Source organism: Hakea prostrata, chromosome 7, assembly GCF_041222555.1.
Source record: "Hakea prostrata isolate BN-2017 chromosome 7, UWA_Hpros_2, whole genome shotgun sequence".
Lineage (NCBI taxonomy): Eukaryota > Viridiplantae > Streptophyta > Magnoliopsida > Proteales > Proteaceae > Hakea > Hakea prostrata.
The window spans coordinates 18,779,902-18,798,797 of NC_142606.1; the positions used below are offsets into that span (position 1 = coordinate 18,779,902).

The 18,896-nt window shown below is 37.8% G+C and overlaps 5 protein-coding genes and 1 non-coding gene across 6 annotated transcripts; 5 read left to right on the plus strand and 1 right to left on the minus strand.

Annotated features, from left to right (window-relative positions):
• Positions 1–1,569: 1,569 nt before the first annotated feature.
• Positions 1,570–3,273, plus strand: LOC149010299 (xyloglucan endotransglucosylase protein 1-like). The gene is made up of 3 exons (XM_089160912.1): positions 1,570–2,225; positions 2,319–2,512; positions 2,596–3,273. The coding sequence occupies exons 1-3, from the start codon at positions 1,947–1,949 to the stop codon at positions 2,996–2,998; spliced, it is 876 nt and encodes a 291-aa protein (XP_089017038.1). The 5' UTR covers positions 1,570–1,946; the 3' UTR covers positions 2,999–3,273.
• TRNAC-GCA (transfer RNA cysteine (anticodon GCA)) lies at positions 3,225–3,296 on the minus strand. Its single transcript has one exon. It is a non-coding gene; the product is annotated as a tRNA-Cys (tRNA).
• A 1,315-nt stretch (positions 3,297–4,611) lies between these two features.
• On the plus strand, positions 4,612–5,971 carry LOC149010301 (xyloglucan endotransglucosylase protein 1-like). Its single transcript, XM_089160976.1, has 3 exons — positions 4,612–4,921; positions 5,116–5,309; positions 5,408–5,971. The coding sequence occupies exons 1-3, from the start codon at positions 4,637–4,639 to the stop codon at positions 5,805–5,807; spliced, it is 879 nt and encodes a 292-aa protein (XP_089017102.1). The 5' UTR covers positions 4,612–4,636; the 3' UTR covers positions 5,808–5,971.
• Positions 5,972–9,154: 3,183 nt separating this feature from the next.
• On the plus strand, positions 9,155–10,351 carry LOC149010302 (xyloglucan endotransglucosylase protein 1-like). Its single transcript, XM_089161170.1, has 3 exons — positions 9,155–9,495; positions 9,619–9,812; positions 9,911–10,351. The coding sequence occupies exons 1-3, from the start codon at positions 9,208–9,210 to the stop codon at positions 10,308–10,310; spliced, it is 882 nt and encodes a 293-aa protein (XP_089017296.1). The 5' UTR covers positions 9,155–9,207; the 3' UTR covers positions 10,311–10,351.
• A 2,864-nt stretch (positions 10,352–13,215) lies between these two features.
• On the plus strand, positions 13,216–14,530 carry LOC149010303 (xyloglucan endotransglucosylase protein 1-like). The gene is made up of 3 exons (XM_089160915.1): positions 13,216–13,528; positions 13,639–13,832; positions 13,933–14,530. The coding sequence occupies exons 1-3, from the start codon at positions 13,241–13,243 to the stop codon at positions 14,330–14,332; spliced, it is 882 nt and encodes a 293-aa protein (XP_089017041.1). The 5' UTR covers positions 13,216–13,240; the 3' UTR covers positions 14,333–14,530.
• Positions 14,531–16,435: 1,905 nt separating this feature from the next.
• LOC149010304 (putative xyloglucan endotransglucosylase/hydrolase protein 23) lies at positions 16,436–17,719 on the plus strand. The gene is made up of 3 exons (XM_089160914.1): positions 16,436–16,753; positions 16,847–17,040; positions 17,126–17,719. The coding sequence occupies exons 1-3, from the start codon at positions 16,466–16,468 to the stop codon at positions 17,538–17,540; spliced, it is 897 nt and encodes a 298-aa protein (XP_089017040.1). The 5' UTR covers positions 16,436–16,465; the 3' UTR covers positions 17,541–17,719.
• The last annotated feature ends 1,177 nt before the right edge of the window (positions 17,720–18,896 follow it).

Sequence of the window (18,896 nt, forward strand, 5' to 3'; positions counted from 1 at the left end):
GTTATCTCCATTCTACCAATGCCACCATGGTTCAATAGTTGAGTGCAACTACTATGGGAAGCTATTGATGGTCTGGTTCTATACGGTACCTAACTGGTCTATTTGAATATCTGTAATCCTACCTGATCTTTTTTTGAATATCAAAATCGGCAACTTCTACTGTTCCATTTATTAGTTAGTGGGGCCGACTGGTTCTGGTACCGAATTGACACCCTTAGATTGTTGGTACATGATTAATATTTTTGAAAGATAAAGTAGAATGTACAAGCAGTGAGCCATATCGATCTAGTCACTGAATCTCAACTAAGGTCGACTCATTGCATCCTTTTTATCTCTTTGACTAATTCTAGGTGGCCAAAATTAAATAGGAATAGATAATTACGAATGACACGTTAAATCAGTTATAGTTTATTTGACAGTATGTACTACTCGGATAATTGTAGTAATTTTAGAGTTAATGCGTGCGGATACATGGTTAATAAGGCCATATCATCACTCCACAACTATTAAGCGAAGATAGAATTGCCAAGTCATCATAAAGGGAAGATTGCGTGTATTATATTGAAATTTCAACATTTCGTCTTGCATACAAAAAGTGTCATAGTTGTAGCTTGAGGTCAATGTATCGAAATAGTCTCTCAACAAAAATCATTGAGATAAAGTTGCAAAGGAAAACTGTCTGGCTGCCCACCCCAAACTCTATTTGTGCAGAACTCTTTGCACTACATCCACCCTTTTAAAAAGTTGGATTAATAAATTACTTTACGAGAATCATATGTAAGTTATAATTAAAGATTTCGAAAATCAACGTTAAAAGGTTATTTCATTATTATCAAGTAGTCACAGGAGCTAGTATGAAAACAATCTCTACGAAAATAGGGATAAGATAACCATTAAGGGGTCGCTCAGCGGTAGTGTCCACCTCCTCTTAGTGAAGAAGTAGCGGTAGTGTTCAACACCTCTTAGTGAAGAAGTAACGAATTTGACGCTTATTGTGGTATGTGTAATAATTTTAACCCCTAATATAAAACAACCAATTCTCTGTCGCCAAAAAGAAGAAAATTCACATTTCAAAGGATTCCACACTGGTGGGAGCCCCGTGCATTAGATAAGGCATTTAATAAAAAACCATCAAAACCAAAGAGGATTACAGTCATATAATCATTCTCTTTTCATAGTTTTATCTATTGTATAAAGGCTTCCGACTTATCAACAATTAAACTAAGCAAATAATTAAAATTCTCATGAGTACTAAACTCTCTATAATGCGTGGAATCAATTCCTAACCATAATCAACCTACCACCCTTTGTACTATTCTATTACAAAAGAAACCCTAGTAGACTCCAATTATGAAGCACAAAACCTATTTGATTCCTAAGGTACACCAAATAATGAATGAAGAAACTAATGGGTTCCACCCATCTATCACCAAAGAAGTTCATATCCAACTCTCATAGCAGCCAACCCATAGCTTCCTCAATTATTTAAACCACCATATATATTCTGGTTCATGCTTGTCTTCTTCCTCGTTGGCCTCTACATGATATTAATTAGGGTTCACGGATCCGACATGGACCTATAAATACAGCCACAATGATATCAAACTTTTACAGCTACGTTTGGATTTTAGGTGAAACATCTATTTTGTTTTTAGGAAAACTCAAAACCCAGTTCAAAAACAAGAAGAACAAAGGCTGGGGGACCAGCGCCGCTTCCAACACCCCCACCATCTCACGCGGAAACAAAGGCTCCAGATTTTAAATTTCTCAGCGCTCTACCAACTTAAACCACTATTAGTTGTTATTTGATAATCAAACTCATGCTTCATCTACTACCACACAGCGCAACATTATTCCATTGTGTCTCTATATATAGTGCTACCCACAAGCCCATTCTTCATTGCTAGCTCACTCAAACACACTAATCTCTCTTTACTCGATAAAAAATGTCAACTTCTTCATATGGGTTCCTAACCTTTCTGTTGTATGCTTTAATGGCAAGCTCATTAAGGGATGCCTTTGCTAGTAGTTTCTATCAAGATTTTGATCTCACTTGGGGAGGTAATCGTGCTAATATTCTCAGTGGAGGCCAACTTCTCACCTTGTCTTTAGACAAAAACTCTGGCTCTGGTTTCCAATCCAAAAATGAGTATCTCTTTGGGAGGATTGATATGGAGCTCAAGCTTGTTGCAGGCAACTCAGCTGGCACTGTAACTGCATACTATGTAAGTCTTTCCAGTTAATTTCCAGCCACCCACTTCGATCATGAATATGTGTTCCTCAAACAAGTTCTAAAACCAGCTTTCTTGTTGTTTCAGTTGTCTTCTCAAGGGCCAACCCATGATGAGATTGATTTTGAGTTCTTGGGAAACCTTAGTGGAAGCCCTTATACCCTACACACCAATGTGTTCACCCAAGGGAAAGGGAACAGAGAACAGCAGTTCCATCTCTGGTTCGATCCTACAAGGAACTTCCACACTTACTCCGTTGTCTGGAACAAACAAAGGATCATGTAAACACCTAATCTCTCTATAAATATGGATTTAAAACTCTTTTATTGATTCAATCTCACGTTTACATTTCTGTTGGTTTCAGTTTCTTGGTAGACAACATTCCCATCAGAGTATACAACAACCAAGAGGCAATTGGCATCCCTTTCCCCAAGAACCAGGCCATGAGGATCTACTCCAGCCTTTGGGACGCAGAAGAGTGGGCTACAAGAGGTGGGCTTGTGAAAACAGATTGGACAAAAGCACCTTTCACTGCTTATTACAAGAACTTCAACGCCGATGCTTGCATATGGTCGTCTGGAGTTTCACGTTGTAATTCAAAATCTTCTTTTGGTAATGGAGCTTGGCAGACACAAGGGCTTGATGCCATGGGTCGAAGAAAACTCAGATGGGTACAGAAATATTACATGATTTACAACTACTGCACCGATTTCAAACGATTCCCTCAAGGTGCTCCTCTTGAGTGTAGACGTTCAAGGGTCCTCTAGAAGCTGGCTTGAGTTGCTGTGTGAATTATGTGTATTACTTAACGATTTGTCACTTGGTACTTGGTAGTCAGTCATTAGCGCTGATAAATATTTTCTCATTAGTGTTGTTGTATATTCATTTCATCAAATAAAAGAAGGTTTTCTAATAATTAATAACTTCTGAGCATAAAGGATGCATGGAAGGCTAAGCAAGGGTAAAAGGTTAGCCGAAAAAAAAATATTAAAAAGGGCCCAACCGGGTTCGAACCGGTGACCTCTTGATCTGCAGTCAAATGCTCTACCACTGAGCTATGGACCCGTTGTATATTCAAAGTTTCAACTTTTAAATAAATAAAGTATATTGATTTAAATCATGAGGTTCACAAACTGCTTTTCCATTTTATTTTATTTTTCATAAAGTTTCTACATGGAGACAATGTATTGTGCATTATTTATTATTTTTCTCACGAGAGGGTAATTTACCATAATGTATGAGAAAATACAAGATTACATGTGAGGAATTCAAACAGAATCCATCATTGATTGTTGTCACATGGTGAATTCATTTAGATGTCTCACAGTCATTAATGTACATAGATCTAACTGCTCAAGACTTTTCACAGGGTAGTGATTGAGACATAGTATTGACATATTGTTACTCCTATAACTATGCATGAAATCCAATACTGTTTGCTATGTGATAATGAAATTCAATATGAATTTGTAATGTATCAAATTGTAAATGGTAGAATCACCTCATGCAAAAATCTATTTGATGTGGTTCTCAAAATAAAAATAAGATATAGGGGATTAACATCGATTCCTTCAACTCATGGGCTACCACTCAGTGCAGAAACATGACATAAGAGGTTCTCGAACAAGCTTCTCAACTATCAAAATACACAATTACAACCTCAAGAGATTGGCCTAGTTGACAAAAATTTACAAGTTTTTATATGTACTTTCTTTTATTAAAAGGATTTGAACACTTAAATAAATTCTTTCATAAGCGATTTATTAATACTCTTGCCTTAACATTTCGGAGAACTAGCTTAGTTGTTATCCAGTTGCCTGTAAACATGAAATCTTTCTTCTCATTGAAGGAGATAAATTCCAGGTAGAACTGCCCAAGGTTGTTCAGCTTTAAAATGTCTTTTTTTTTGGTAGACAGCTTTGAAATGTCGATACAGTCAAGAGTCAACCAAGAAAAAAATAAAAACATTTCATTGATCCAAGTAAAGTGTCTCAATCATACAGATATATATACAACCAACCCATCATGTCATGCTTAGTATCCACCCATAAGTAGGGCTACCTGGGGAAGAAGAACATGGACAAAGTTTTCATGGAAATTTCATGTTGATCATTAAAGCCAACGTTCAAGAAAGATAGCAAATAGAATAGCTATTTTATCATATTTAATTAATTTGCTTTGACTCTCCAAACAGCTACGTACATGGGAAACCATAGTTGCTTACACATTGAAATATTTAAACAGGCCCAGAAGGAAAGTTCCCCAACTCCCAAGAGATTCCATCCAGTCATGAAACAGCACAATCAGGTTTTGATGTTTCTTCTTTATTCTCTATATAAACTATCTCCTCCGCCTATGGTGTCACCAAATAACGCTTTATCTCAACCATCTTGGTAGCTACAAGCATGGCTGGTCTCTGTTCTTCATTTAAAGTTTCAATGATGTTGCTTGGTTTACTACTAGCAAGTTCCTTAATGGCTGCTTCTGCTGGTGATTTTAATCAAGATTTCGAAATTACATGGGGCAATGGCCGTGGTAAAATACTCAGCAAGGGACAATTGCTCATGCTGTCGCTTGACAATTCTTCTGGCTCTGGGTTCCAATCTAAGAATGAATATCTATTTGGAAGGTTTGATATGCAGATCAAGCTTGTCCCAGGAAACTCCGCGGGCACTGTAACCACTTTCTATGTAAGTTCCAATTGCATTTATACATAACGCTGCTACTGCTCTGTACTTCTCTAAAAATCAAATAGTGTTAACTAATGTGCTTAATGGAGTCCTGTAGGTTAAAGAATTTGATTCAACTTATGACATGGTGAAGCTTTTGGAGCCCATTTTCATTTACTTATCTCTTCAAATTAACTGCAAATTTGTAATTGCAGCTATCGTCTCAGGGAGATAATCATGATGAGATTGACTTTGAGTTCTTGGGTAACTTGAGTGGAGACCCATATACTATTCATACAAATGTATTTAGTCAAGGCAAAGGAAATAGGGAGCAGCAGTTCCATCTGTGGTTCGATCCAACCAAGAACTTCCACACATACTCCATCATCTGGAACTTACAACGAATCATGTAAGCTAGAGACCCTCAAAACCATTTATCAAACACAATCATAACCAATCTTCGTTTTATACATTAATTATTTTGTTTCTTCAAATTTGTTGTTGCAGTTTCATGGTAGACAATATTCCTATCAGAGAATTCGATAATAAAGAATCTAATGGAGTTCCATACCCTCATACTCAACCCATGAGGATCTATTCCAGTCTCTGGGATGCCGAGGACTGGGCAACAAGAGGAGGGCTCGTTAAGACTGACTGGACGAAAGCTCCATTCAAAACTTTCTATAGAAACTTCAACGGGAAAGCTTGCGTGGTGTCTAGTGGAGTTTCTTCTTGTGATTCAAAAGCAAGTACTAGTGCTGCAACTGATACCACATGGCAAACCCAGCAGCTGGATGCAAGAGGTCGAAGATATCTGAGATGGGTTCAAAAAAATTACTTGATCTACAACTACTGCACCGACTACAAGCGCTTCTCCAATGGTCGCCCAAGGGAGTGTAGACGTTAAAAGTTCCATTAGAGAAATTCCAGACTCTCTTTCAAGAGATGTGACATTAATTCCATACAGGATTATTCTTTTGTTTGTGAAATTGATTTGTAGCCTTGGCGAATTGAGAAGAACCAAGTATTGTGTATCTTCTGTGCTTTGCATTTCTACTTTAATAAAAGTCATCATGGGATACTTAAATTCCTCTTTCTTAAAGAGTTATCTATATTTTTATGTCTCTTATCGCCAAAACCCTACAGAAGAGAAAGTTTCAGGCTCTCTGTCCCGAGCTTCGCAACACCCAAAAGCATGTCCTCTTGTGTGCTCTCCTACATCAACCTGAACACAACTTTCTCCCCCGGCGAGAGAGAAAAAAACAAATAAATAAATAAAAATAAATAATGTTTTTACATGGCGCCCCTTAAGTGGGGCTCAAATTCGTGATTGTCCTTTATATGAGAATCCTTTCACCCACCTATGGTTGAGTCATCAAGTGAAGATATATTAGACAATTTATAACACAAACTTAACATTCAAAAGGCTTGACCGTTAAAAGAGGTAACTTGCAATATTTAACTTTAATCAAAAGGCCCATGTAATATATAGTTATATACCATATAAGGGGCAGTCACAAATTTGAGCCCTACTTAAGCTTAGGGAGTACTATGCAAAAAACTCAAAATAAAAAAACTGAACACAGAGAACAATACCAAATAAGACTAGAGGTTATTGCAATTGGTCGTAAGATTATAATGAACCTGAACACAACAAGAGTTAATGTTGTCTACTAGCTAGTGCTGTTGGTGTTGTTTGTGCTGTCTAACATTGAGATTGCATTAGTTGGCAAAGTTGAACAAGAATTCTTAACTTTCATCTAAGATGGTAAGCAACACTAAATTTTCTATGTAAGTAACCCCAAAGATATAGAAACGTTCTTCTACCTTCCCTTGACAGGTTGAAACAACCTTCAACACCATGAGCTCTACTTATTGCGTAGCATCGTGCAACCTACGGTCAAAATTGAAACTTTTGTTCAAAACGAAATTTCAACCACTCTTTTTACAGTTAAACTCCATCATAAAAAAATCATTTACGAGAAACAAGATGACATGAGTGGTCGAGATTTCATTTGACCACAAGTTTCAATCTGGACTATAAGCCGCATGATTCCGCAACACTAAAGCAGTTTACCAACACCATAAAGGTTCTTTTGGCTCTTACAAGTTACAACCCTCACTTCGAGACCTCTTTCAAAATAATGTTTGCAAGTCGAGATGGAAGCATATAAGTCAGTGTGATTAGGGCAAGTACCAAGAGAACCACTGCATAACATTGTAAATGAAGCAAGTAGACCTTGATTTCTACATATCCCCATGGAGAGGATCAGAAAAGAGTTGTATGGGTTTGAAACTACAAATTTGAAAAATCAAAAGTCCTAGAGTATAAAAGTAAAAATTATCATTTACACATACTGTACTTTGATAATTTGGATCCTCTCCACCCAGCTTGCCCACACAATCATACACCCACACTCACATAAGTGTGGGACTACACTGTCTTGCCTGGATCTGGACTCATACTTTGATTGACCGAGGCAGGCTATCCCCCCCCCCCCAATCCTTCCACCCTCACAGTTGGGTTGTCACAAGTCTGCCTATGGAACACGAGTCCAAATCCTCTTCACCCAACCTGCTCGTGCTCCCATCCTCCCACACTCACATACGACCTGACACATGGCCTACTCCTATACAATGAGGCCTTTGCGAGTGTGGGAGGATGGAGACACAGGCAAGTTGGGTGGTACATACGCAATTCCAACTGTGAGGGTGGGGAGATAGGAGGCAAGTTGTTGGGTAGAGAGGATTTACACTCTTATCAATGACATAGTGCGATCTTGAGAGTTGTGTGACTAAAAACTGTCCTAGTGCAAAACAAAAATCTGCCTGCCATATTATATGATGATTTTTATTATTGGCATAAATGTGGCTAAACGACCGTAAGAATATGTTAGCAAAACGCTTGCATTCAATAAATCTGAACTTCTCGTTAAATAACTTAAATTTTATCCCACTACTTATTGGTAACTTCTTATCACTAAAATAACTAACAAACAAGTAGTGAGAAAAAATTAGGTGATTTATTGGATGATTCAGATTTTATTGAGTAAATATGGTAAATCTTTAAGAATGATCAACCAAGAGATTCATATGACTGCCCTCCTACCTCCTTCCTTTATTTATTTTATTCCTTCTGAAACAGAAGTTTGTTTGGACTAACTAACATGCACTTAAAGTATTTCTATGGAAGAATAATTATTGCATATAATTTAAACATAGATTTTTGTTGACCCTAAGGGAATCTAACTCTTAACCTTACACTACGTTTTTTAATTTTTAATCCATTTGCCGCACCAAGTAATCATGGTTCATGGCATTTGTGATCCACCATCAACGTATAATACATCTTATGTAAATAGTTGACCTCCACCCCATGCAAGAATCTTTATAATGCGGAGTCTCGAGACCGCAATCAGAAAACAATAAACAAGCGTCGCCGGCCACCGCTTCACGCGCCATCGCCGACACATAAACCGCCTACCAGAGTTGGTGGATACGCGTCTTATGATCTCTCTCTCTCTCTCATATTTCGTATATTATCTCTTGTTTAAGTTTCTGCCGAAGAGAACCATAACTTTTAGCCATCTCTGAGTCATTTTTTTTCTGCAAGATTATTTCATCTTTAAGAATTAGATAGATTAATTCTGGGTAGAACTGGCCAAGGTTATCAAGCTTAGGAAGAGATGAAATAATTTGTGGATAAACATCCTTTGGTCAAAGAACGAAAGGTGGAAACATTCCACTTGACAGCAAATTTATTTCCTCCATTGTTATTATATATAATATAACCTACCTAGTACCTATCAAGTCTTGCCTGGACTCCATCGATAATTAGGGTTCCCTGGAGAAAAAGAACAAGAAAGTCTCTGAAGTTTAATCATAACCATTAATTAAAGCCTAACGTTCAAATAAGACAGCAAATAGAATAAAAGTTCGAGCATTCCTGCTTTAACCCCAAAAAACTCCCATTTCATCATGCAATATTTTAATATGGTCTGATTCTCCAAACAGCTACGTATGTCGCTAACCGTTGTTGCTTAAACGTGATAATATTCAAATAAACAAAGCCATAAAGAAGGTTCCCAACTCCCAAGGGATTCTATCCAGCCATGCAACAGCACAATCAGGGGTCCCTCAATTCTCATTAGTGCCAACCCTTCAACAGCTAACCCATTTTTCTTCCTTACGTACCCATATTCTCTATATAATCTCTCCCTCTGCTCAAGACTTCAATCACAACTCTTTTATCTCCATCACCTTTCAGCTACAATCTACATTTTCTACCGCCTTTCAGCTACAAAAACATGGCTGTTCTCTGTTCCTCAGTTAGAGTTTCAATGATGTTGTTTGGTCTACTACTAGCAGCTGGTTCCTTGGTGGCTGTTTCTGCTGGCGATTTAAGTCAAAATTTCGACATTACATGGGGTAATGGCCGTGGTAAAATTCTCAACAAGGGGCAATTACTAATGCTTTCCCTTGATAATTCTTCTGGGTCTGGCTTCCAATCTAAGAATGAATATCTATTTGGAAGGTTTGATATGCAGATCAAGCTCGTCCCTGGAAACTCTGCTGGCACGGTTACCACCTTCTATGTAAGTTCCAATTGCTTATATACATAAATTCTGCTGCTGCTGCTGCTATACTTCTGTTCCAATTAGAAAGCCTGGTTTTCATTTACTTATCTCTTCTAATTAATTCCCACTTTGTAATTGTAGCTATCATCTCAAGGAGACAATCATGATGAGATTGATTTTGAGTTCTTGGGTAATATGAGTGGAGACCCATATACCGTCCATACTAATGTGTTTAGCCAAGGCAAAGGAAACAGGGAGCAGCAGTTCCATTTGTGGTTTGACCCAACCAAGAACTTCCACACATACTCCATCGTCTGGAACTCGCAACGAATCATGTAAGCAAGAGACCCTCAAAACTATTTGTCGAACTTAACCATAACCAGTCTTCGTTTTATTAATTAATGATTTTCCTTTTTTAAATTTGTTGTTGCAGTTTCATGGTAGACAACATTCCTATCAGAGAATTCAATAATAGAGAATCTGAAGGAGTTTCATTCCCTCACACTCAGCCCATGAGGATCTATTCTAGTCTCTGGGATGCCGAGGACTGGGCAACTAGAGGAGGGCTGGTTAAGACTGACTGGACAAAAGCTCCATTCAAGACTTTCTACAGAAACTTTAATGGCAAAGCTTGCGTGGTATCTAGTGGAGTTTCTTCTTGTGATTCAAAGACAAGTACTAGTGCCGCTACTGATACCACATGGCAATCCCAGCAGCTGGATGCAAGAGGTCGAAGATATCTGAGATGGGTTCAGAAGAATTACATGATCTACAATTACTGCTCCGATTACAAGCGCTTCTCCAATGGTCGCCCACGAGAGTGTAGACGCTAAATTAAGTTCCATCAGAGAATTTTCAGACTCTTTTCAAATGATGTTAATATTAATTCCATGATCATTCTTTTATTTGTTAAATTCATTTGTTGCATTGGCTATTTTTGCCTGTCCATGATTGAAGGAACCAAGTGTATTGTATCTAATTTTATTTATCTATTTATTTATTTTTACTCTCTGTGGGAGAACTCTAACTTGAGTCAGTCTTAACTAGTTGAATCCGAAGAGTTAAAATTATGCTTCTCAACAAATCTCCCTTCTGCTACTATAGCCTTAAAGTTGGGATAAAACGCTCATCGAAAGACATTCTTGAATTAAAATATTACAAGTGACTGAATCCTAGGATTCATTAGGCACTATTAATAGGGAAGCCCCTCCAAAGAGAGAATCCAAACTCCCTTTACTTTGAGCTATTTAACACCACTTTAAAACACACTTTTCTAAGAAGAAAGCTTATACCCACAAACAAATGACGGAAGTCTAAATGAATTATCTCAATTTAGTTCAACTATTACTGAATGCTCTGCATGACCTTTTATAATTGCAGGGACAATAATCACAAATGCGCAATAGCAATGCTTAATCCAAGGTAAGCAGATGTTTTTAGCCAGTGATGATGATGCATCAATACTTTGGACCCACTTGAGATGTTATTAACTGGTTTGAAGGAGCCAACGCAGAACTGTTTCTAGTGGTTGAAACCAACACTTCTTAGTGAAGAGGTCGTGGGTTCGATTCTCGCTGAGACATATTAATATCCCATTCCCCGGCTTAATAAAGTCCCTTTGAACCAAAAAAAAAAAAAAAAAAACTGCTTCGAAGGAAGGATTAGGGTGTGTCTTGCGAAAAACATGTGTCTACCTTTAACTTGGAGGGTAGGATTAGAGTTTGTCAATCCCTTCCCTAGGACTCCTTGGCCTATCTACTTCGTTAATCTTCTAGTAAAACTTGTTTACCTAATTTGCAACTGGATATCTCTAATTTTGTTTACCATCATGCTCTAAAGGCTTGTACGAATGGGGAAAAACAAAAACAAAAAAATCTTTCGGCCATATTGTATGATTTTTTTTTTATTATTTTTTTTTAAGACTTAAGGTTCGTCGAGACCAATGTATGTGCACTTTGACTACATCCGGATAGTTATTACATGTAATTCAAATAAACAAGACTTTATCTCAGACCCCAATAAGGATTCGAAATCTTGACCTCATACCATGATTTTTTATTTTTCAATTCATTTAGTACGTGATCATAGTTCATGGCATCCACAATCCAACATCAACTTGCAATACATTTTATGTAAGTGGTTGACCTAACTCCATGCAAAAATATATCATTTTTATGTGACGTCTCGAGACCGCAATCACAAAAACATTTATGTGCGGCTGCCCATCTAGTCCTACACTCACCGTCCACCACCCAACCTGTGAATGCCGACACGTAGCTACACAACCCCCTATCACAAATAGGGGACATGTGGCACTCATTGAGAAGTGGCTCTAGATGGCCTCTCATTGCAGAGGATTGAATCCCATATGATATACTCTTCTCTTTCTCTCTCATTTCAAATATTATATATATATTTTTTAAGTTTCTACCAAAAAAATCTTTTAAGTTTTAACTTCCTGTATGGTATTATTTGTTTGAAAGAATTTGAAGTGACGTTTTAAAAATAAAATTTTTCATAAAATTTCAAAGCATGATTTGTTTGGTTTAATATAAGAATAAAAAAGTCAAGCAAACAAACTTTATTGATTAAAGAACATTGTATGCTCACATGGCACTTTACTTTTCTACTCTATGGGACTTTATGGAAAAAATGACCAGTATAATAAAAGTAGAACACACATTTGTAATTTTTTTCACAAAATTCTATATTTTCATTTTTACTCCCCCACCTCACTACATGTAAATCTCACATGTTTATTTTTCTCATCATTTTTTATCTAACAAACAAACTATGACTAAAGGGTTTCAACCTGATTACAAAAGAGGGGCAGAAGTCTTCTTTGAAATTATGCTACTAACTCTATCATACGGCGAACTTCTTGGTAAAATATCCGCAAATTCCTTAGATGCGTGAGGGATTCACAATGTTGATGAAGCATATCTAGATAATGCTTTATTGGAGATAGATGCCATCCTCTACCTATGAAAGATAAAAGGAACTGGACTCCAATATAAATGCTGTGAATCAATCAATATCACCCAGAAGACGAGAAAGAGCACAAAAATCCTGCAACTGGCTATGGTTATTGTCCAGTTTTAAACAATAATTTGGTAACCCAACAGGATAAGAGGGGTTAAAATTCAACCCCAACCCGCCAACAAAGGGAAACCAAGAGTTGGCGTGAAATCACTTGGTTAAACATCTCTGGTCAAACAACAAAAGATGAAAACATTCCATTTGACAGAAAATTTATTGTCTCAATTGTTATTATATATATGATTAACTTACCTGTCATGTCTTGCCTGGATTCACATCGATAATTAGGGTTCCCTGGAGTCTGGGGAACAAGAAGAAGAAAGTCTCTGTGAAGTTTCATTTTCATCATTAAAGCCCAACGTTCAAGAAAGACAGCAAATAGAATCAAATGATTCAAATCTCAAAAAACTCCTACTTCATCATGCAATTTTTTAATATATATGATGACTCTCAAACAGCTATGTATGCCGCAAACCGTTGTTGCTTACACATGATAATATTTGAATTTTGAATAAACAAAGCCATAAGGAAAGTTCCCTGCTCCCAAGGGATTCTATCCAGCCATGCAACAGCACAATCAGGGGTCCCTCAACTCTCTTTAATGCCAACCCTTCAACAGCTAACCCATGTTTCTTCCTTACCCTTATTCTCTATATAATCTCTCCCTCTGCCCAAGACTTCAATCACTAATCTTTTATCTCCACCACCTTTCAGCTACAAAAACATGGCTGTTGTTCTCTGTTCCTCATTTAGAGTTTCAATGATGTTGTTTGGTCTACTACTAGCAGGTTCCTTGGTGGCTGTTTCTGCTGACGATTTAAGTCAAAATTTCGACATTACATGGGGTAATGGCCGTGGTAAAATGCTCAACAGGGGGCAATTACTAATGCTTTCCCTTGATAATTCGTCTGGGTCTGGCTTCCAATCTAAGAATGAATATCTATTTGGAAGGTTTGATATGCAGATCAAGCTCGTCCCTGGAAATTCAGCCGGCACTGTAACCACTTTCTATGTAAGTTCCTACTATATACACGCTGCTGCTGCTGTGGACTTCGTTCCAATCAGGAAACCTGGGTTTCATTTACTTACCTCTTCTAATTATTCCCCACTTTGTAATTGCAGTTATCATCTCAGGGAGACAATCATGATGAGATTGATTTTGAATTCTTGGGTAACGCGAGTGGAGACCCATATACAGTCCATACGAATGTGTTTAGCCAAGGCAAAGGAAACAGGGAGCAGCAGTTCCATCTGTGGTTCGACCCAACCAAGAACTTCCACACATACTCCATCGTCTGGAACTCACAACGAATCATGTAAGCAAGAGAGACCCTCAAAACTATTTATTGAACTCAACCATAACCAATCTTCCTCTTATGAATTAATGATTTTCCTTACTAAAATTTGTTGTTGCAGTTTCATGGTAGACAATGTTCCTATCAGAGAATTCGCTAATAGAGAATCTGAAGGAGTTGCATACCCTCATACTCAACCCATGAAGATCTATTCAAGTCTGTGGGATGCCCAGGACTGGGCAACAAGAGGAGGGCTGGTTAAGACTGACTGGACAAAAGCTCCATTCAAGACTTTCTACAGAAACTTCAATGGGAAAGCTTGCGTGGTGTCTAGTGGAGTTTCTTCTTGTGATTCAAAAACGAGTACTAGTGCAGCTACTGATACCACATGGCAATCCCAGCAGCTGGACGCAAGAGGTCGAAGATATTTGAGATGGGTTCAAAAGTATCACATGATCTACAACTACTGCACTGATTACAAGCGCTTCTCCAATGGTCGCCCACGGGAGTGTAGACGCTAAATCAAGCTCCATTAGAGAATTTCAAACTCTCTTCAAATTATGTTAATATTAATTCCTTGATCATTCTTTTATTTGTTAAATTCATTTGTTGCTTTGGCTAATTTTGCCTGTCCATAATTGAAGGGATCAAGTATATTGTATCTTGTCATTTACCCAAAAAAAAAAAAAGGCATATTGTTTCTTGTTTATTCCAATAAAACTCGTTCATATTCTTTAGTCTGTATTTTTTTTTTTTTTTTCCCTTTTGTTCTTGGGTGTGAAACTCTAATTAACTTGAGTCAATCTAAATTAGTTGAAAATTTACCAATAGTGAGTATTAATTCAATTAAATTGAAGGAAGGGCTAAAGATATGTTGCTTTAGAGTAAATTCCTTCTATGATACTTTAGCTTAAAGCCAGAATAAAGACGTCTTTAACTTTAAACCGAGAAGGCACAATCTTCTATCCCTGCAAGTAGAAAACCCGAACTCCTTTCCTTTGAACTTCTAAAATCCTCTTTTCTTTGGACTTCGAAAGACAAAAAACCAAAAAAAATATCATTTTTCCCATGGTTTTTGTACTTTATTTTGAACCATTGGCCCATAGAAATGGAATAATTAATTATTCCTCTTAGTCCAAATATGGTTTTAAGTCTTGCTTTATTGAAGTGGAATCCTGTAGTCAATCTTAATCTAAACATTGCCAGCCCTAGTGCCCCTGTCTCTGATCCCCGGCATGATCCTTTCACCACTTCAGCAATTCTTCCCCACTGCTGCTGTTGTTACCCTTCCTTTACTCTTTTGAACCCTCTCAATTGCCCCTTTGGCCCAAACTTCATGCACTGTTGACACCCTATCTAGCCCAACCCATTTCTATATAGTCGAACACTTTCTTTGAGATTTTGCCACGTAATCAAAATGAAATCAAACGATGCAGAATCAAGTGGTGGAGATTTATCAGTAAACATAATTTTTTTATTTTTATAAGGGTTTAATTGTTTACTTATACAAATGAATCCCTTCATTGACTTCATTGCCTAGTTCTTCATTGTAGCCTATTCCAACACCAATTGGGCTGGTTGCCCGAATTATTGCAAGTTCACTGGCAGATTTCTTAACTATCTTGGTGACAATCTCATATCATGTTAATCTCGAAAGCAATCCGCTATTGCCCATTCTAGCACGGAAAGCTAGTATCGGGCTCTCGCTCTCGCCACCACCAAGCTCACTTGGGTTCAATCTCTTCTCACTGTGTAGGGTTTCTACCTCCCCTCTTCTACTAAGTTGTGGTGTGATAATATTGGGGCAACCTATTTCTCTGCCAATCTGGTTTTCCATGCCGTACGAAGCACATCGGAATTGACTTTCATTTTGTGCATGATAAAGTGGCGAAGGGTGATTGCTGTTTGTTTTCTATCTACTACGAACCAACCAGCTGACATTCTCACAAAGAGTTTACCTGTTACTCAGTTTTCGTTTTTCTGGTCCAAACTCAAGCTCCATTCTGGACCCTTGACTTTGCGAGAGGGTGTCAGGATAAAGTACAGTGACCATTTTATCCCTGTATGACTTATGCTCTACTCTCTTTATGTATAAGTCTGTGTCTTTGTTAATAAGATATGTTTATTTGCAATCTATCTGTTCATCACGGGGCACCACAGCACCACTACATCAGATGCCCCGGTCTAGCAAGAACCGAGGCTTAGACCATCTTTTCTCTATTTTAAATGCAAATGCTTCAGGTGTTCTTATCCTACAAGGCTACAACTCACCTTACGTACCTTCCTTGTAGTGAGCAAGGTCCAGAATTAAATCTCCAGTTGAAGTTCCACTTTTGCTCGTGAAAGCCAAAGTCTAAGAAACTCGCTACATCATTTTAAAATGGGTTGACTACACGCAGACAGCTATACAACTTACCGTCCTGGTTGTTGCTTAGAGACATGAAATCAAAAACAAAGCCACTAGGAAAGAGGTGAGGAAGTTCCCAACTCCCAAGGCCATCCAGCCATGCAACAGCAGCTTCTGTCCCCCCTCACCTTCACCAGTAAACCAAGCTTTCACTTCTACTTCTATATAAACCTCCAACCTCTTAAAGCCTAATCATCGCAAGTTTTCTTATCTTTCCTACAGCTTCCCAACCCCCAGTACTATCAACATGTCATCTTTCTGTTCTTCACTTACAGCTTCAATGATGCTTCTCGTTCTACTACTGGCAAGCTCTTTAATGGCTGCCTCATCAGCGGCACGTTTAGATCAAGATTTCGCCATCACTTGGGGTGGTGGCCGTGGTCAAATGCTAAACAATGGCCAGTTGCTAAAGCTTTCACTTGACAATACCAGTGGCTCTGGGTTCGAATCTAAGAATCAGTATCTATTTGGGAGGTTTGATATGCAAATCAAGCTTGTCCCTGGAAACTCTGCTGGCACTGTCACCACTTTCTATGTAAGTTCTTACTCTCTGTATATGGCTCAACTCCAACCAGGAAAGTCTAGTTCCATTAACTGACCAGCTCTTATTCCCATTTTGCAATTGCAGCTATCATCTCAGGGAGACAAGCATGATGAGATTGATTTTGAATTCTTGGGGAACTTGAGTGGAGACCCATATACTCTTCATACAAATGTATTTAGCCAAGGCAAGGGAAACAGGGAGCAACAGTTCCATCTGTGGTTCGACCCAACCAAAGACTTCCACACTTACTCCCTTCTCTGGAATTCACAACGAATCATGTAAGCAACAGAAACTATCAAAACCTAGCTCAGATATATACTTGTAGTGCCTAGAATTAATGACTTTGATCTTTCTTCTTTGCAGATTCATGGTGGACAGCATTCCCATAAGAGAATTCAAGAACAGGGAATCTGAAGGAGTAGCATTCCCACATACTCAACCCATGAAGATCTACTCCAGTCTCTGGGATGCCGATCAATGGGCAACTAGAGGAGGTCTTATCAAAACTAACTGGACTGAAGCACCATTCAATACTTTCTATAGAAACTTCAATGCGAATGCCTGCATTGTCTCTTCTGGAGTGTCTTCCTGTGATACAAAGACAACAAGTACTAGTGCTATTTCTGGTAACACATGGAAATCACAACAGCTCAACATGAAAGGCCAAAGATATATCAGATGGGTTCAGAAGAATTACATGATCTACAACTACTGCACAGATCGTAAGCGATTTCCTAGGAGTCGCCCACGAGAGTGTAGACGCTCCAAGACCCACTAGATCGAGAACGTCAGGTTCTCTTGCAAGTGATGTTAATATTATAAGTTCGATGATATATATTCTTTAATTTGTCAAATTGATTTGTTGTCTTTGGGCTGTAAATCTTCTTCCTATAATAAAAGCTAATAGATTACTTACTTTAGATGGATTGTTTAATGGGTAACCATTTAATTCATTAATTTTCTTTCATTTTTTGTTTTTTTGGATCATGAAACCATGGACCACCTGCTAAATTTGAATGTAAAATCTGAGTTAGAGCACGAGCATGGCAGAACCCCATAAACATGCTACGTAAAGCGAAGAGAGAAGAAAGCCTAAAATATGGCTTTTGACTTGAAGTTTACTTGATTACTAGATCTTCTTAGGATTTTAATACTGTAGAGACTCGTTAATATAATGATTATAATCCATACCTCGAGGTCCTCGATTGAATTAAATAAACCAACGAAGTTCCATTATTGGATCTTAAAGGAATCTTTTCTGAAGTATAGAGATCAATTAAGGATTCTTGCAGTAGTCGTGGAAGATTCATGTCTTCAGAGGGAAGTTAATTATAATTTTGCTTACTTCATCATTGTCCAAGTAAGCTTTCCTGATCCTTATTTAGAAACTAATGATCTACTTGATTTACCAAGAGGTCCGAGATTCTCAATTGAAGACCACCCGTGTTCGTACGTGTAGATTAAAAATATGATGTAATACATAAATAAGGATTATGTCTCTCGATGAGGACCTAAAGTGTGCCCTAGTGATTAATACTTAGAAAGATCCAAGAGCAGATGCGCTCCTGTGTTCCTTCCTACAGTCCTAATAGGAGTAAGAAGTTAGAAGGTCAACTTCATAATGTTGTGATTCGTTGTTTGGCTCTGATTTTGTTTGGGCAGTCGCACTTTTGCTTGTTTAGCTGTAAGCTAATGCAATGTTCTTTTGCAGAAGAAAGAAACCATGTTGGTAGTGACCTTCGTCAAGATACTTGAACTTTTTGAAGTTAAATTCAGTGAATCACAGCAGTTAAAGCTATGCAATTGAAGGAGAACATCAAAGTCAATCCTGTAGCTTACTTTTACAAACCACAGGAATCACTAAAATTTGTATAACATTCCATATTTTTTGAGAGTGAAAGTGTTCTGTTATCCTTAAACTAAAAAGCATTTTTGTTGGTTTAGTTTGCTTTTCAATTTGCTGAGGTGAGAAAGAAATTGAAAACTCAAAAAAACCCCACGGAGAAGTGACTGGAGAAAACTACAATCTGAACACACAAGCTACATATGTTCGTACAAATATCCCTCAAAAGATAGTAATACTGATGTATGCCATTTTTCATTCCACTTGAGCGAACAACTTTAGTCTAGAGGC

Coding starts and splice junctions, on each gene's coding strand:
- LOC149010299 (XM_089160912.1), top strand. CDS start 1,947: ATGTCAACTTCTTCATATGGGTTCCTAACCTTTCTGTTGTATGCTTTA. Junction 2,226..2,318: donor GCACTGTAACTGCATACTAT/GTAAGTCTTTCC, acceptor TTGTTGTTTCAG/TTGTCTTCTCAAGGGCCAAC. Junction 2,513..2,595: donor TGGAACAAACAAAGGATCAT/GTAAACACCTAA, acceptor TGTTGGTTTCAG/TTTCTTGGTAGACAACATTC.
- LOC149010301 (XM_089160976.1), top strand. CDS start 4,637: ATGGCTGGTCTCTGTTCTTCATTTAAAGTTTCAATGATGTTGCTTGGT. Junction 4,922..5,115: donor GCACTGTAACCACTTTCTAT/GTAAGTTCCAAT, acceptor TTGTAATTGCAG/CTATCGTCTCAGGGAGATAA. Junction 5,310..5,407: donor TGGAACTTACAACGAATCAT/GTAAGCTAGAGA, acceptor TTGTTGTTGCAG/TTTCATGGTAGACAATATTC.
- LOC149010302 (XM_089161170.1), top strand. CDS start 9,208: ATGGCTGTTCTCTGTTCCTCAGTTAGAGTTTCAATGATGTTGTTTGGT. Junction 9,496..9,618: donor GCACGGTTACCACCTTCTAT/GTAAGTTCCAAT, acceptor TTGTAATTGTAG/CTATCATCTCAAGGAGACAA. Junction 9,813..9,910: donor TGGAACTCGCAACGAATCAT/GTAAGCAAGAGA, acceptor TTGTTGTTGCAG/TTTCATGGTAGACAACATTC.
- LOC149010303 (XM_089160915.1), top strand. CDS start 13,241: ATGGCTGTTGTTCTCTGTTCCTCATTTAGAGTTTCAATGATGTTGTTT. Junction 13,529..13,638: donor GCACTGTAACCACTTTCTAT/GTAAGTTCCTAC, acceptor TTGTAATTGCAG/TTATCATCTCAGGGAGACAA. Junction 13,833..13,932: donor TGGAACTCACAACGAATCAT/GTAAGCAAGAGA, acceptor TTGTTGTTGCAG/TTTCATGGTAGACAATGTTC.
- LOC149010304 (XM_089160914.1), top strand. CDS start 16,466: ATGTCATCTTTCTGTTCTTCACTTACAGCTTCAATGATGCTTCTCGTT. Junction 16,754..16,846: donor GCACTGTCACCACTTTCTAT/GTAAGTTCTTAC, acceptor TTGCAATTGCAG/CTATCATCTCAGGGAGACAA. Junction 17,041..17,125: donor TGGAATTCACAACGAATCAT/GTAAGCAACAGA, acceptor TCTTCTTTGCAG/ATTCATGGTGGACAGCATTC.